The sequence below is a fragment of the Pteronotus mesoamericanus genome, unplaced genomic scaffold, assembly GCF_021234165.1.
Source record: "Pteronotus mesoamericanus isolate MK-2021 breed Mesoamerican mustached bat unplaced genomic scaffold, CSHL_Meso_final contig_347, whole genome shotgun sequence".
NCBI classification, from domain to species: Eukaryota; Metazoa; Chordata; class Mammalia; order Chiroptera; family Mormoopidae; genus Pteronotus; species Pteronotus mesoamericanus.
Window position 1 is genome coordinate 18518089 of NW_026555137.1, and position 18155 is coordinate 18536243.

General features: G+C 48.2%; 1 protein-coding gene across 1 annotated transcript in view; it reads right to left on the bottom strand.

Annotated features, from left to right (window-relative positions):
• Positions 1-18155, bottom strand: part of PCNX2 (pecanex 2) — a 215149-nt gene that overhangs the window by 104874 nt on the left and 92120 nt on the right. The window contains exons 18-20 of the mRNA XM_054576753.1: positions 17241-17333; positions 16322-16472; positions 1769-1910 (exon numbers count right to left, since the gene is read on the bottom strand). Coding sequence (XP_054432728.1) covers positions 1769-1910; positions 16322-16472; positions 17241-17333 — 386 coding nt within the window. The remainder of the gene's footprint in view (positions 1-1768; positions 1911-16321; positions 16473-17240; positions 17334-18155) is intronic.

The following is an 18155-nucleotide window of genomic DNA, read 5'->3' on the forward strand; positions in this document are numbered from 1 at the left end:
CCATTCATCCCTCCATCACCGCCTACTAGGGGGTTCGTATTGGAAGTTGAATAAGATGCAGTGCCTGCTATTGAAGAGCCCTCTGTCTGACGGTCTGGAATAGTGGTTCTCATGAAGGTCAAAACAGGCTTCCGGTGGGACTGATGGGTGGCCTCCGGCTGTACTGTTTCAGAACAGCTGGTCCAGTGGGGCGCTTGGAACCTTGGGAGACTTTGTCTTTAAGTCTTCACAGGGATGCCTCAAGACTTATAAAAAGACTTATAAGTCAGCTTTGGACTCTGACAAAAATAATTCTGTGGGTATCATGTGAAAGTTGAGAATACCTGGAGGTACATAAGTAAGCGGATACGTTCTGTCTTTAGTGTCTGGAAAAAAATTACAGGGATTAGACGGTAAGATTACTTCAAACTGGACTCTCTCTGACTGTTTATTTGAGCCTGTCTGAGTCTCAACCTTTGCACCCATCCTCTGCCAACAGCCAGAGCTGCTTGGTCTCGATCTGCAAGCTTGGCTCGAGGTCTAGCCCTGATGCTGGGGAGAGAGAACTTGAAACCCTGTAGCTCCATACCCTGGGCAGCACCGGTCCCTTCTTTGCTACTCTGGTTCTGATTGAGAGCCCTCACCCTAGAAATGGAGGATCTGCCGTGTTCTAGGAGGTGACCCTGAGGCCAGCCAGGATGGTACCACACTGGAAACACCTGCCTCAAGGAGAAGTACTTCATGTTCTAGAAGTAGAGTCATCCCTAGATCAGGCCCCACCCAAACTATGTAAGGGATCTCTAGTCCCATCGTCTGGCTTCTTCATGCATGAGACAAATTTTCATCCCTGGATCGGAAGTCTAGGACTTTAGGTACCAAAGGACATGGACTTCTTGCCCTGGCCTAACTGACCCAGGTCTGGACCGGAAGGAAGGCAGGGTCAGTGCGGCATTTCTTTTAGTGTCTGCCTTGTGTGACCATGAACTTACTCAAAGTCCAGTGTTCAAATGCCTTTGAGCTTAGCTGGCTGAGTCTTTGGCAAACATTCAAGAATTTGTCCTCCACTTACCCTGAAAGGAATGGCAGGTTTGAATTCCCAGGTCTGCCTGGGAGCATATACATCAGGGTTGAGTTGGGCACATAACCTTCGAGCAACGAAGCTAATAAGCAAATCTGGGAAAGAATCTCTTTCACCGCCTTCTACTCTGACAACGTATTTGACCAGAAACTTGAACTTTTTGCCAGAAAGACAAATCCACAAATTATCCAGTGGATTTCTATTTGTACATTCAGAGTTAATTTTAATATATGAAGCCAAAAACTCAACTGTACATCGTGAACGCTTTGCAAAAATGTGGTATCCTACATCATGAGGTCTCTGTGCTCTGTTCTTGTAACTGACTCTTCTCCTGATCCATGCAGAGAGAGCAGTGACAGATGCTCAAACACAAAACGACAGAGTGCTTGCTGAATGAACTGACAGGAGGCAGGAGCGCCAGGGGCCCTGGAGCCGCCCTGGCCTTCTGATAACGTGGTAGGGCTCACCGGCCGGTCTGCAGGACGCCTTTCACATCTACTGACATTTACTCACAGCATCACCCCCAGCAGATCCAACCTCCCTGTACCCCGGTTCCTCTGCAGGTGCCCGCCCAGCTCCACGGAGTTTGGGTAAAAGACACCAGGGAAGCTGCCTTCTGCCGCAGCCTGTTCGGAGAAACTTCACTAGGTTTTAAAAACGTCATGCGCTGAATCATTAGGAGAATAAACCATTATCCCATTATCCACTTACTGGGTCCCGAGTCTCCGGTGATTGCTTATTGAAAAGGCATCAATAGTGAGGGCGTTCAAAATTATTGCTGGATACAAGATATATTTTTCAAAACACTGAAGCCAAACGTAGAGTCTTTCGAACCACATTAAATGGGCGGCATCTGAAAGAAACACAAAAACCACTTAGAACAGCCCCTGATCAAATTATGTGTCTTTAAGTACATGTGATAATAAGCAGTATCTCCCTTTACGTCAAGAGCTGCGGGCTCAGAACTCCGGACGCTGAGCACGGCACACCGACGCTCTTTCCGGGCAGCGACTCTCTGCTGTGTTTCTACACAGTTCAAAAACAATAACACACAGAAATATAGGCCAGCACCCCAACTTCTCAAGTCAGTTGATTTTCCCATATATAATTATTACTGGGACCAAGGAAATAACATCCACATAACATCAAGGCGTCTCAGAGCAGTTAAGGGTAGAAAGTGAAAGACGAAGAATTGGGGGGAAAAAAAAACATGAGCCCATTTTCTCTTTAGCTTGGGGTCACTTGGGAGGCTGGGGATAGTTTCTGGGCTCGCCTCCCCCTCGCCTTAGTCTTTACATCCGCAATCAAGTTTCTGGGTAACATATGCAAGTAAGAGAAAGCTGATCGCCAGGCCCTGATCACTTTGAATGTGTGATGTGCCAACAAGGATGCACCAGGGAGAGTGAGGTCTGTGTAGCCAGGGCTAAGCTTTGAAGTCAGACCAACCAGGGTTTGCATTCAGGCTCTACCCAGCACTTGGGAGTGGTCGTGCACAATTATCTGCACCATTCTGGGCCTCGCTTTTGTATGTCCCACCCATCCTCTGGGTTCTGTCTCTTTCTACCACTTACAGCAGAGGAGACATGCGCTCTTCTCTTCGGGAAGGGTCATGTGCGATGCACACTTGCAGTGACTCCCATCTCTTAGGACTTTCCCCTCTGGGAGCAGCAGGGACTGGTCCCACTGGTCAGAGCACACACTTCCGGAAGCCATAGTACCGGGCGGGAAAATACTTCATCCCCGCCAAAGGAGTCCAGGGAGGGGCCAGAGCCCTCCGCTGCTGCCTGCCTCGCGAGGATGGCACACCAGCCAGGTTCAGCTCGGGGGTCCTCCAGTGTGCCCCCTCATTCCCCCCCAGATTTGTCTGTCTGCTGGGAACCATGAGGCTGAGTGGGCCCTGCCCCACCATCAGGGGGCTACGGACGGGATCCTCTCCACAGCGGGTCTCGAAGTCTCAATCTGCAAATTTGATGACAGCAACTTCACCAAACTACTGGAATCACATTCTTCAACATTTTATAATAAAATTTACACCTCAATCGTCTATAGTAACAAACAAAAAACAAAACAAGAGCGCTATAAAGGATGCTGGGTAGGATTCAACTTAGGGTATCCTATGGTTCATGTGTAATGTTTCCTGGTGTAGATTTGGAAATCAGTTATTTCACAAGAAATGAAGTTTTTGATATGTAACTAATGAAATGTAGGTATATTATATATTTTACATATAAATAAAAGGTTTTATTTTTTATGAAAGTGCATGAAAATAAACAAAGTCTTCAAGATCCTCCCCATTTCCTCAAAGCAAATGACTTTGATGCCAACTTCCAAGAAAAAACTGAGGTTATTGGCCAGGAATCCCCACACCCGCCTGCACCCTTAACCCCACATGTGTCTTTATTCACGTCCACCTTCATGCTCCTCCTGAGGTCGAGCCCCCTGGACGGGCCCCTTTCTCCCTGACGTCTGGTTCAGTAGTCACTCCCCCAAGTCACCAGTAGCTCTTTCCTAATGGCAGGTGACGAGGTTCCAGTCTTGGCCGAGCTGAAATCGCGCCACCCCTCCGCCCCGCATCACCGCCTAGCACTCACTGGTTTTGCACGGCCGAGCTTCTTGAAGAGACGCTCCTGTCTCCTTCTTGCTGCTGCCACGCCTGCCCCAGGTGTTGGTGGCTGTGCGTGGCCAGCCACTTGCTGCCTCCTCACAGCAAATAACTGCTACTCTCAGCCTATCCCACTGGACCCTCCTGAGGCATGAACCATCGCAGACACTTCCTTCTTTTTAAACTCTGCCCCATCCCTCAGGCTCCTGCTCACGCTCAAACCACTCACATGATCCTCCCACATCCTCTGCAGGCTCCTCAGTCCCTGCCCCTGTTCATCTGCTCCCTTGGACTCTTTGTCATTTTTCTCATTTTCCTAGGCTGATGTTCCCACACGCATGACTTTCATTATTACTTCTGATGACACCCTGAGCACCTGAATTAAGAAACACCTTCAAAGACCCCCCCCATCCACCCCCCCGATATCTGCTTACGGTCACTGCCTTCAGGTAACACAGCCCAAGCCCTGAACACCAGAGCCTAGCTGTGTCTACTATTCTTTTGTGCCCTTTGCTCAAATGTCTTGAGGTTCATTCACATTTTGCATCTGCATGCAAAATGTCATTTTTCATTGTCTCAGATGCACAGTTATCTGTCTGAGATGCACAGTTGTCTGCCATGTGAATTCACACAGTTCACTTTCTAGTCTGCTGTTCGTGGGCCCTTGTTAACCTCCAGTGTGCGTCTGGGATGGAGTGCTCTATGGGCATCCTGTACCTGTCCTTCAGCGAACGTGCACATTCCACGGGACACACAGCCAGGTGTGGAATTGCTAGGTTATTACTGAGCATGTGGGAAGCTCCGGGAGACGCCACCCAACAATTCCCAGAGTCATTGTGCCAATTGACCCGCCCACAAACGGTGCGTGCACGCCTTGTTTGTCCCACGTCCTTGCTGAAACATTTCCTCTGTCCTTCTTCCTACTTCCACTGGTGGGTGCAGAGTGGTATCATATCGTGGCTGTGTTTGCATTTGCCTGATGACTAAGACAGGAGAGCGCCTTTTCACATGTTTACTGCCCACGTGGATAACACTTCCGTGAAGTGATTCTGCATGTCTATTGCTTGGTTCTCCTTCCTATTGGATCACGTGTCTTATCCTTTGATTTTTAGGGGTTCTTTATACATCTAGGCCTGAGTCTTTCATCCCATATATGTATCAGGAAAACCTCCCGTTTTATGGGTTGTTTTTCACTCACTTCATAGTATCTTTTGTAGAAAAGAAACATTTGATTTAACGTGCTCCAGCTCCTCAGTCTTTTCCTTTTAGAGTCTTTGCTGTTCTGCTTCAAAGACCAGGTGCATGACCATATTCTCCCGCTTCCTCTGAGACGTCTATTGCTTTCTTTTTCGGCTTTAGGTCTGCGAGTTCTCTAGAACTGATGAGTGTGTGTAACGTATGGGGTTGAGACTGATCGTCTTCCACGTGTATGTCTAATTGACCATCACCATTTACGGAAAATAACTTCTATAGGCCCCTGCACCGCAGTGGCCCGTGCTGTTTCACATCCTTTATCTGTGCAGGAAGCCTTCCTGGAATGTCCTCCCACATATCCCATTTGAGAAACTCATCTTATTACAGAACCGGGCGTCCTGCCATCTGAAAGCTTCCCTGCCCCCCGAGACCCCTCGCTGCCCCCAGTACAGGCACTTCCAGTGAGCCAGGGGCAGGGCGTGGGGGCGTCTGTCCCAGCCAGGGCCATCCCGCACTGACAGTGTTTGGAAACGTCAGCATGTGATGATAGTAAAAAGGAATTCCATTTTTAATCGGCTTTATTGTTGTTCCTAATTAGAAATAATACCTACCCGCCCCCCACCCCCCCGCCTGCTCCGGGTAGACACCCCTCCTATTTCCCAGCCTTCAGTGCTCCGCTTCCCGGCCACGTGCCCAGTATTAGGCATCTGCCAGACAACGAGCCAAGCTTTCTGTATATATTACCTTTAGTTTTACGGCTAAATATTTTATTCTTTAGTGTCGTCACGGAACACGGTGAATTCTGAAATTCTAGTGCCGTCACATCATAGAACAAGTATTCATTTTAATGTTAATCTTTCCGCTAGATTGTAAGTTTGTCAAGAGTAGCTGTTTTGTCTTAAATGGTTTAATATTTCAAGTACCTAGGAGAATGCCTCCTGGCCAAGAGTGAGGGTTGAGTAAATGTTCGTTTATTATTTTATCATTTTCAGTGGTTGGGGAACTCGGAAGAATTAAAATGAATAAAGAAACTAAAATGCAGCCTAAATAGAATTATTATTTTTATTACAAAACAAAAATCATTCTAACTAAAACATATTAAACATTTCCTGTTTCAGTCTCTCATAAAGTACAACCCGTTAGAGCCAGCTTTCCTTCTATATGAAATCACTTTTTCTGATTTCTCAATTTATAAGCGATCAACGGTGTCAGATTGAGGCCATCACATCGAATGCAATTCAGCCAGCCTCTCAAAGCACATTTACAGAGTCCTGTCTACATTTGTCACCAATTCAGAGAACCATGACAACCTTAGCTAGAGTCCTGCAAAAATATGTAAATTAAGAGGAGAAGCCAACCTCATCCTGCAGTGTTGGTAGAAAAACACCTGAATTAGAAGACACATTTGAGTGGCTCATTGCCACAGAGGACCCAGGTACCCTGCGAGGGGAGGGGCCACATGATCAGACTTTCAAACACTTGTCACGTGTACTTTTAGAAGAAGACATTTTCCAGTGAGTGGGCACAAGGCTGAGTCAAGCGCAGGGACACAATCCCATTTCAGTCTACAGGGATTTACTGTGGATAATGATAACAAATATGGGTTTGCCGTAAGAATCTCAGTTCACCCATCCTACGAACGCATAGAGCAATGAATTTCAAATAACATGAAATCACTAATAAACTGAATTCGCCATCCATGTCTTTCTAAATATTTGACAGCGAAAGTACTTATTCAGCGAGACTTCAGCTGTGTGCTGGTGTGCATGTGTGTGTGCGTGTATGAGGAACTAACAGGTACAACTTGGAGGCACATGGCTAAGACACTCAGGCTATACGAAGTCCTGGGCTGTGAGCGCCATTCTGCAGCCTGACCTCAGAGCAGCGAGTCACAGGAACTGCTGTGTTCAATACGGGCATGACCCCTTTTGTGAACAATTAAGACCCAGGATTTTTAGGTAACAACCAGGTCTCCTATTAGACGTAATCAAGACGATAGCTACAAAGGAGGTCTCTGTTGGACGTTTGAAGGATAAAAAGAACTTGTAGAGAACTAGAAACGGATTCATCCCTGTGTTTCTAAAACCCTGACTATCTATTTAATAGCTCCTTGGTCAGAGTGGCAAAGAAGACTAAGCTGCCTGCCTAATTCAGCGCCAGTTCATTGCTGGGGGCAGCAGGGAATGCAGATGATAACCATGGATGCGTGAATGTGCTGTGGAAGCCCACACGCCTCCCTCTGGCTCCGGGTGCCCAGCTGAGAGGGCCGCGAATGCCCCTGGCGCTGCGGCACACACCAGCAAGCACCGTGATGGGCCCTGTGCATGAAGGAAAATCTTAGGTAAAGGTCCACCCCGAGGCGTGTTCAGTACAACTCCAGCCGCAGGAGGGCGGAGAAGGATGTGGGAAGGGAGTTAAAATACATATCTGAGAGCAACAGGGGAGAGCAAGTCCCAGAGATCACCCACTCCAAACTTCTGACTCCACGTTCTGCTAATCCGCGTATGGGACAAAAATTAATTTCAATTTAATTCTTATATAGCCCTAGAATCTTTCCACCAAGTTCAGTGATTTATTCCAATGAAATGTTGCAATGTCTAGATTGTAGAACACTTTTTACAGATAAATCGAACGCATGCTGAATGTTTCTACTTGGGAGTCGAGGGGAAATAAATGGGAAAGATGAACATAAGTGAGTCCAAAATCCTGCATTCCAAAAGACTTAAACTTAATCCTTTTTATGGGCTGACCATAAAAAGCTAATAAAAAGGGAAGCTTACAAATGCAATAACATAATAAATTCGTTTCTTAAGTCCCCAAACTATCTCAACATTCATACAAAGTCAAGTTGAAGAAAATCTTTGAGATGGTATTTTATAACTGCCTTTCTGTAATGTCCCAAATATGCAGAGAGACCAGAAAAAAAAGACACTGAGTTAGCATTATTATGTCTCTTTTCCCTGGAATAGTAGGCCCTTGAGAAAAATAATGCAGGCTAACTATGCCATTTTGCAAGTTTCTATCCGACTTATTAAGATTGAACACGTTGACTTTTCTCAAAGGTTTTTTGGGTTGGGTTTTCTTTAGCTTATGTTATTAAACGGAGTCTTTCTCAATAATTTTTGGTTAAAAGTTAACCAAAAATCCTCAGGATGTTTCTGTCTTTAGGAAGATCATTGTCTTGAATTGGAATCTTGAGTTGTGACGTAAGCCGCAAGGACACAAGGCTTCCCGTCCCGTAGGGACCAGATGTGCTCTAAGCATCTCCACGTGGGTGCCGCTCGGCCACCCGAGGCAGCTGAGAGAGAGACCCTGCAGAGCGGAAGCGCCGTTCCGCTGGGGGCCCGATTCGAGGGGAAGTAATCATCCTGAAATGTAAAGCACATCACATGGCCCTGTCGCTCAAAGCCCTAGAACTCTGTTCAGGACGGACCCGGGACCCTCCGGAGCTTTCTACTTCCATTTGCTGATGCGGGAGAAGCCCATGGTGCCTTCTTAGGCCTGGGACCTGCTCCCTCCATGTTGAGGGCTAGTCCCTTCTTTACCTGCAGGCCTACAATTAAATGTCGCCTCCTCAAAGCCCTTCTTTTTCCCTCAAATCCAAATGAGGCCCCCGTTGTATTCCTTCCGGGCCCCCTACACTTTTCCTGCAAGACCCAGGGTGTCTTTCTCCATCACATTTAGCATTTAGCACTGTGCCTTCTCCTTAAGAGCCACTTAGTACATTCAGGTGACCTCACTGATCGACTGATTAATAACTTAATTCACTAAGCAGACACCGGAAGAACAAAGTCTGGGGCGAAGCTGGGGCTCCTCGAGGGACACAGCCTGCCTTGCAGGGGCTGGGTTGACTTCTGGCTGATGCCCCCACTTCCTCCAAAGGCTCCCCCGCCCCCATGTGCCACCCACAAGGCCACTGCAGCCTCGCCCCCAGCTGCTGCCCAGCCTTCTGCACAGTCCCTCACATGCGATGCGTGTTCTGTGAATGTTTGTCAACGAATTGATGAATATTGTTAGGATCGACATCATGGTAAACCTCTCAGAGAAAGACAAGGTGATGAAGAGCAACATTTGGGAATCAGAGAATTAACATGGACATTTTTGAAGGAACGAAATTGTTTTAGTCGTTTCCTCAGTGATTTGTTACCTTGGGGTCATGGTTAAACAATTCTTTTCTCCCTCTCCAACCAAGGTTATATAACTTGGCCAGAATTTTCTTGCAGTGCTATTCTGGTTCCTTAGTTTTTCTTCCTCCTTTAAAAATTTTTTAAAACAACTCTTCAGTCTATCTGGAATTTCATTTGATACAAAGTCTCAGTTTTTTAAAATGTTTAGCTCACATTCCCAAAGCCGTCCTAGCGACTCTTTCATTACCTCAGGGGGGACCAAAACGCCCCCTTGGCCTCTCTCTCCTCGAAGGGTGGAGAAGCTCTTGGGAGAGCCCGTGCAGTTTGGCGCCTTCTCCTCCTGAGCACAGCCGTGGAGTCTCTGATACAGGTTCACCTGCAGAGGGTTCGGAGAACCTTCCACAGCTTCTCTCTATGGGCGCGTGAAGGGAAAAACTCCCCGACGGCACAGCCGTCTTACCAAGAGCAAAGGTCAAAGGTCATGCTGCCCCGACTCCGCATTCTGCACACCTGGCGCAGCACCCAGGACACAGCAGGTGCTCAGTGACTTGACACACTCACCAGATCAGAATTCTTCTCAAGTAAGCAGTGACTTGTATGCTGTTTAAACCGCAAGATTGTTTCAAAACACCATTTCCATTTTTCCACCTGGCATCTCCATAGTTTACCCTGTTACAAGGTGCCATGAGGGTCAGGCTGCTTCAGATCAAACCTCAGACACTGTTCCTTGGGGAGACTGAGTCCGGACTTCTCATGGCGGCCCCGGCGGCCCCGCCCAGGCACGCAGGCCCACGGCCCGTCTGTTACGGGGGCGCCGGCTCACATCACAGGCTGCATTTCAAGACTTCCTGAGTCTTAGGCTTGGTTTTTTTCTACTTCTCCAATTACTGACCATTCCTTTTATTTCCTCACTGTTTGGGATTTGTTGGCAGCGAAGAGAACCCCAGTGGGCACTTTGGTAAATGACCGTGGTCCAGAGAGCAAGAACCTAAGGTTGGCGGATGGCCACTGAGCTATCCCCAAGCCCTTCCCCTGGGCTCTGTCCCCAAGCCCGCCCCCTCTCGATGTGAGTAGGTATGTCTCCAGCCCCCTCTGCCGCGCCCCCCTCTAGCACAGGTAACTGCTGCCGTGTGAACCGGGTTTCACTGCCGGTCCCAGCGCGCCTCCAGCCTGTGGAGACTCACACAGGAAAATGAGTTTCCCGGTGGACCACGTGGACGCCAGACCAGCCAGAGTGTGAGGTGCGGGAGGAGCTGGGCCAGGCAGGGAGGACAGGAAGGAGAGGAAGGGAGCGTGCCTGGAATAAGAGCAGACGGAATAATTAACAAGGCTGGCTCCCAACTGACAGGCTGGTTTCTGATATGTCAGCTCTAAGCTCTTCCTTGGCATTTGGGATACACGTTCCTATAGAAGCATCGTAGCAAATGAGACCACGCAGCCCACTAGCGCTGGCACAGTTCACGCTTCAAACTATTTTAGTCGCTTTGACATAAAGAAGCTTTAGAGTGTTTCCTAGGTCTCTAACTTCCCCCTGTGGCCAGGATCTCCTCGCAGGGGAGAGAAGAGGGGAAAGAATATGTTTTCCCAGAACCGTGTCATTCCCCATCACAGACGCAACAGACACCCAGACGACAGCTCCCGAAGACCCCGGCACAGCCTTTGTGTGCCGAAGTCAGACAATCGTCTGGCGCTACATATGTTTCAAAAGATTTTACATATATTATCCAGCTTGATTTAATCACTATAGAAATTCTGTGAACTGGATCACGCAGGTAGCATTATCACCTATTGATCAAGAATTTCCTAACTGTAGCGCATGTACATCCAGATTATAATGGGCCACCGACCGCCTAGCACAACGGGTGAGAAGGGCACAAAGGAAGGCGTAAAATGATTGACTTTTGACCCCTGAAGAGGAGGAGGAGCGTGCACTTGCTGAGTGCGTGCCGCCTGCCATGGCCTATGCCAAAAGCTCTACATTTATTGTCTTGATTAATTTCACCTCCACCCCCGCCCCCGCAAGCCTGTGTTGTAGGAACACCAATTACAGATGACAAAACTGAATCACAATGGTTAAGCACAACTAACGTGACAAGGCCAGGATCTGAGCCCATCCAGATTGTCCCAGAGCCTGTTCTCGGGGTCATGTCACTTTAATTCCGCCCTGACCTTCCCAAGAGGCATGGTCACAGACAAAGCACCAGGAGTCAGAAAGACATCTGACTTTCCAACAGCAGCAGTGGGAGCTGGAAGACAGTGGACCCTTCCCTTAGAATCCTGGGAGGAGCACTCACACCCTCACAGGCTTCACATTACAGACCACCCATTATGTGCAAAACGAATGAACGGCTTTGACATAGTCAACGTCTCAAGAGTTTCCTTCCTGTGCACCTTTTTTGGGAGTGGCTAGAGGACATGTTTCCTTCAAAATGAGGAAGTAACAGGGAGCGAGCGGAGTAGGTTCCTGGAGGGAGTCTGGGGTGGAGCTCAGAGATTACCTGACAGGTTTCCTGTGTGGAAAACTGAGCCGAGAGGTGCCTTACATAGCTGCTAGGAAGGCAAGCAAATGCAACAACAGAAATAACAAGCAAGGAAATGTAGTCATGGTATACTGCAGCATTAGAAATGAAAACGTTAGACTTACGAGTCAAAAAAAAACTGAGTGTGTTCAACAAAAACTAAAACTGTACTGGGAACAAGGAGGAGAGGAAAGTATTGACAGATAAGGAAGGATAAGAAAATAACACCTTATCTTTCATAACAGGAAGTCAGTAGAAAGGTAAATCCGAAATATCAAGAAATAGCAGAACATGCACATTATTTGCAAGAATTATGGTAAATACCAGAAGAAGTATCTGAAGAGAGGAAAGTAATTTTTCCTACAGAGGAGGAACCAGAGATGGGAAGAAGTGGACAGGGAGCTGCTGCTTTTTGTTACAACTTGTTCTATGTTATTTTTAACAGTATTTATTATTTTGCTATAAATGAGAAATACACGAGCAAAGCAGTATCTCTCAGAACCATGTCTCTCATATGCAGACACCAGTCTGTCCGCAAATGCCAGGCAAGATTTGCTAAAATGCAAAGCAAATCTCATTTAAGAATTATAAATTCATGACTCATCTGTAAATTAGTTTTATAAGCGAATTTTTAAAATTACAACTTAAAATATTTTCGATTGATATTTTTATGTCTATAATCTTTTCTCCATTTACTCTAATGCAACATTTAATTGAAAAATGACAGCTTAAGCTTTCTCGGCAACCCCATTTTCACAGAGAAACGGGCCTGTTTGTATGTGTGTCACGGTGCACATTACACTCTGCCAGCCCACAGGAAACTTTCCTCTGGTGAATTTACAAAACACTAATCATTCATTTGTACATTCAGCCAATATTATTGAACACCTACTATGTGCCAGACATTAATCCAACTTTAAATTACACAGTCCCATATGTTTTCTGTTTTATATGCAAGTGCAACCAGTTGGAAAAGCTTAAACGTTGAACGTGCAATTAATTGTAGGCCCCCCCCATAGGGTCCGGGCACCCCACTCCTCTGTGTGTCCTTCAGGCTGAGTGGAGCGCTGACCCCACATCCCTGCAGGAGCAACCGTGGCGCCTCTGTTCCGGCACAGCCACAGATTTGCTTACGAGGCCAGACAACCTTCTATGACAGAGAACACGTCTCAGTTGTCCGGACTCGCTCGCTCACTGGCTTGGCTTCATGCAGAAACTCAATCATTATTTCTTTGTGATTAGTATATTCATATGCATTTTCCTGGTGAATAAATATGTAAACAAGTGAAAGCCAACAATGCACTTATTCTTTATCTCATTCCCTTTTCACTCCAATGAATCCCAATTTTGTGGTAAGAGGGTGGTCATTAAATCAGATCATTTCTATTTTTTCTTAAATTCGTAAGGGCCCAGAATGCTGATATTTTGGAAATACATTTCTCTTTGGAGGACTATGTGGAAACATGACCCGGCTCCATTATTCCCTTTCAAAATGACAAAATTCTAGATGATGTACCATGGAATTGTACACTTGAAACCTATACAATCTTACTAACCAATGTCAGCCCAATAAACTTAATTAAAAAAAAAATAGACTACCACACAGTCCAGCAATCTCACTTCTGAGTATTTATCCGAGGAAAATAAAAATGCTTAATATGAAGAGAAAAAATGACATAATTCCTTTGGAAAGTTCTTAGATAAAACAAATTACTCTTTTTTAGAACAGGGGTGAATCAATGAAGTCATTTGTCTCGAATCATCGTACTCAGGATGATTGATTTGTTTCATTTTCTAAAATTCCAGTGCTCCTTGAACATTTAGTCTCAGAAGTTCCACACTTGACTAATAAGGTGCCATTTGTAGAGCAGTCTACTCTGGTATTTTCAGCATGATTCACTAAGATTGATGGGAAATAGAGCAAAAAAAAACCCCCACCTTCATGCATACCCATTTAATGCAACTAACTCAGTCAACTAACTCAGTCACGCTCACATTACCACCACGGTTCACTTGACTCCTGAACTGGAATATGAGTGATAGAATTTTACTCTTTTAGCTCTGTTGCTGCTGAAGCACCTTGTTGGGGTCTAGGATGGGGTACAGTTTGTAAGTGTCAAAAGTAAGGAACTGAATTGGCTGCAATGAAGTGTCTGCTGCTGGTCCAATTTCAGGATTGTTTCCAGTGAGTGGCGTTAGCCATGGGCCCAGGGGGCCCCAGGGACGGCCACAGAGTTGCGGGCCCGCTCTGTTCTGCCTCTTCTCGGTCACTGCGTTTCCGACTCCTTGGGAAACAAGGCGGAGCGCCGTCTTCACGTTAAGAGTCGCGTGCGCGGCCTGAGCGGCTGTGCGTGGCTGCTGGCGGCAGGAGGGACGGAGAGTGACGCACCGAACGGCAGGAGGCCAGGGAGAGGCGGCAAGCAAGCCCGGGGCGCGGCGAACACCAAGTCGGGTCACAGGGCTTCGGTAAGTTCATGCCAACATGTTTTAAATATCTGGGTTCTCCTTCCAAAACACATGATTTGGAAATGCAATGTGCTTCTCATTTCGTGCCTAATTTGTCCAGATTTGGCTGAATTTCAAGCAGCCTATAAACAGCTAGTGTGGTCCGTGAAATAAACATCCGGGGCCTCTGCCCGAGCCCGAGCCCGAGCCCGTGCCCGTGCCCGTGCTGATGTGCACGCCTCCCGCCGGCGCCACCGGCTCAAGGCCCTGACGCCGGCTCAGCTGCCCCAGAGGCAAGGCAACCCCGCATGTTCTTGGATCCTTGCTGGGAAGGCCAATGCAGCTTTAAAATAGCTAAATGGTCTAATTTAAACTGGGCTCAGTTAGGTCTAGGGAAGAAAACCACCACACTAAAAAAAAAAAAAAAAAAAAAAAAAAAAAAAATCCCAAGATGTAAACTGCCCGCTCTCGTTGCCAGCGTTGGACTCCCCCCTCTGAGGGGCACAGTGGGGGGAGCCCAGGCCTGAGCTGCCTCATCCCCCTTCTCTCAGCCTGACAAGCCCTCTCCCCTCTCCCGCGGAGGGACACGCAGAGATGATGGAGACAAGATGCGCTGTTTCCGCAGTCAAATCCTGATCAAACTGCTTACCGATGGTGCCAAAACCATAAACCCCCAACTGTGCCACTACATTCTTCAAAAGTTGGTCTGTCTAAAGGTTTGGAAAACGACAGAGAAGTAGGGCCTTAATTTAACAAGGCAGATGTTCTGTCGAGTTCGTCTGCTCGTCAGTCCCTCCACCCACCCACAAGGAGGCGCCCGTTCCCACGGCCCTTGCTCTGCGAGGGGTTGTAAAATGAACTAACCACTATAGACAGTCCCTACCCGAGCCCAGCTTCCTTCAGTGCTCGTGACACTGAGGACAAGTATTTGCGTTTAAGTGGGACGGGACATCGTACAGAGCATTTAGGACACACCTTCTGCAGCGTGGTCCTTATGAGGCCCCTCCTGCTGCAGGTGAGAAGAGCAGGTCCGAGTCACCCCCCTGCCCCTTCTACACCCCCAGGCTGGCAGCAGGCGCGTCACACCAGACCCCTCCACTAACCAAGCCCGTTTCTCTGACTTGGCTGTTTCCAATGAGTCAGCTCCTCCTACCCTCCCGCAGATGTTCTTTGAAGAAACGCTCTACGTTAAGCAAATCTTTTGTTTCTTTGTATTTTTATTAACCATGCCCCACCCCTGAGCCCTTTTCCTTAGGCCACACTAGGCCACTGAGGCTACTGATGACACACACCTGGCTGAGTCCAGCGCATTCCTGGCAGTCAGCAGACCCTGGTGCCACTCACGCCCCCTTGTGGCTGGGCATGGAGACGACCACACACATCGCTCAACAACAGAGAAGTTACAACGGGCCAGACCAGGGACGTTCCACCCGTGCGCCACAAGAATTTTTAACATGCAATACCTGACTATTTAGTCAGGGGCACTGGCCCTTTTTCCCCTTAGACAATCATGTGAAAAAATGACAATGATCAACACAACAATAGCCGTTCAGTGAATGAATCAAAATTATACCTATTTTTTTGTCAGATCAGCAAAAAAATATATTTGTTGGCATGCTGCCGAATTTTGATAATAGTTTCTGTGTGCCATGAGATAAAAACGGTTGAAAGTCACTGGGCTAGGCGGTTCTGTGCAGAATTAGCAGCATTGGCTCGTTACACACTAGAGCTCTAAGTTGTCACCAATACCTTGGAAGTGTCTGGAAATGCACATACACCAGTCCTCCTGGGATCTGTTCCGGCACGAAGCTGGGGGAGACCCAGCAGAGGAATTCCTGAGAGATCTCCTATCGAGAAGTTCTGACGCGGTCGGGACTAGGGGCAGTTCCATGGTCCAGCCGGCGGCAGCCCTGGGACCACTGAGCCAGGCAGGTCTAGGTCTAGGTGAGTGAAGTTAGTTAAAATCCAAGGGTTCGGGGCCCCGAAGGTAGAAAGGCAAGCTCTGCCGCATGCCCCGCGTCTTGTGGAGCGTGGGAGGCAGGTGATGCTTTGTCGGCACCCCGCCCACTTAACTGGAACGTCATCTCCGTCAGTTCCGAGTGATAGGAATGTTTCCTCAATGCTAATTAATGACCAATGACTATTTTCATTAAACATGCCTCTAATGGACCCCGCTTCATTGTTTCTGGGAACAATCAGAGCCCCCTGAGAAACTCACGCTTCCCTTCTGATTGCGCTGAAACACACGCGGTGTAACACCGGCCCTGTAACCGAGTTCAGCGCGCAGGTCCGTGGCGTTGAGCACATCCAGGCTGTAACGCACACTCCCTGGTTCCAAGCACACTCGGCACTCGGGGTGCTCAGGAGGCGCACTAACCTTGCACTTCCCGTTGCTGATACTCCCGGTTTTTAAGGACGGGGTGTGAAATCCACATCCACGGGTGGTGCTTGCGGAGCTGGGGCAGCAGGTAGTGGGTGACAAACCCCACGGCGCCAGCCAGGACGAACAGCACCACGCTGAGGAACGGCTGCAAGAGCAGGGGCACAGGTCAGCGGCCCGCGCGGCCGGGGGGCGGGGCGCCCAGGAACGACCCAGGACACCACCGCCCTTCCCCGCTTCCCCTCCTTAAGGGCAGATTCAAACTCAGTTCCTGTTTCAGGCCCTTGGACTTGGCACAGGGCCTGTCTCTGTGCGAGAAGCACCGAGAGCCACTGACCGGGTGGCGAAGCGGCCGGTAGGAGTGGGAGCCCAGGGCCGAGGGAATGCTGCCCAGGGGACGCTTTCTTTTCTTTTTTTTTAAGAAGAGGTGAAAAATAACAAAATCAGCCAACAGACTTTCCCACATTGAAACAATCTATAAATACATTGCATTTACATACAGAGACAGCCACTGCCTGTAAGAACCTGAAGCCAGAAATCCCGTGTAGATTCCCCATGTTGTTTTTCTAAGTACCATGATGTTCCAGCACTCTTTTTGGCTCTGTGACCTCCGTGTCACTCGTGCTGTGGTGACCCCTCCCTTCTCCGCTGTGGCCTCAGCCTGTGTTATTAGCAGTGGCCACCCCCAGACCGGAGTCCACAAGACAGGCTGCTGCACCGGAAGTTGAACAGAGAAAGAGTGAGACACCGGAGCCAACCTGCCAGGGGACCAAACCACGGCCGGACACACTGCTCCCGCCCCTGGACAAACATCCCCCCAAACTCCCAGCTGGCCCTCTGCTCCCTCCCTCTGCTTCTACGGCCCCGGCGTCCCCAGAGCTCCACCGTGGGAGGAGGCCTCGCGAAAGGTACGTACTCGCAAGGACAGGAAGACAGTGCTGGCACTCACTGCAAACGACAGCACGGCAGCCACCGGGCACACGAGGAGATCCGACTTTAAGACATCCTTCTGTGAAGAGAAAACCGGCCGTCACGTTCACTCCTTCGGTGTCAAGAGAACCTACTGCCTCAGCAACTCTGTGTCACCATGCAAATCGGGTGACAGGACACGGACCCTGGGTAACCTGCCCCCGCAGCCCATCGCCCACCTGATACATTCGCAGTGGCACACACCGAGTGGACCCTTCACCACCTCCTACTCGGGAAGTATCGGGGGACTAAGGCCACGGAGCGGGAGGAGGAAATGCGAGGCCGGCCTACATCTGCTGCCCACGGAGAGAAGGCAGGTTTTCTGCACGTGTAAGGCAATAGGTCCTTCTCTATAAGCACAGTCAGGTACAAGGCGCCCAGGTCTGATAAAGGAAGGTCAAGCTCAAATAATCTGTACTTGCCCTTAGTGTAGCTTGTATTTTAATATGCAAAAAGCCTGGGTATGTCAAAGAGAAATTTGTTACGTGTTTAATTATTTCTTTGGACCAGAACAGATTTTACATTTTACAGTGTCTGGTTTCAAGGCTTATTACAAAGCTACGGTAACCAGGTATGGATGGTATTGGCAGAAAATAGACATCTAAAATGAAGAACAGGAAGAGTCCAGAAATCGATCAACGCATATATGGTCAACTGATTTTAAATAAAAGTGCCAAGGTGACAGGACACCTTTGCACTAAATGAAGGAAAAGGTAATTTGTTCAACAAATGTTGGAACAATGGGCTCGCCATCTACGAAAGACAAAATTACACAAAACATCTTGACACTTCACATCACACACAAAAATTAACATGCATCAGAGACCTAATACAAAGTACCACATTTCTCAAAGAAAACGTA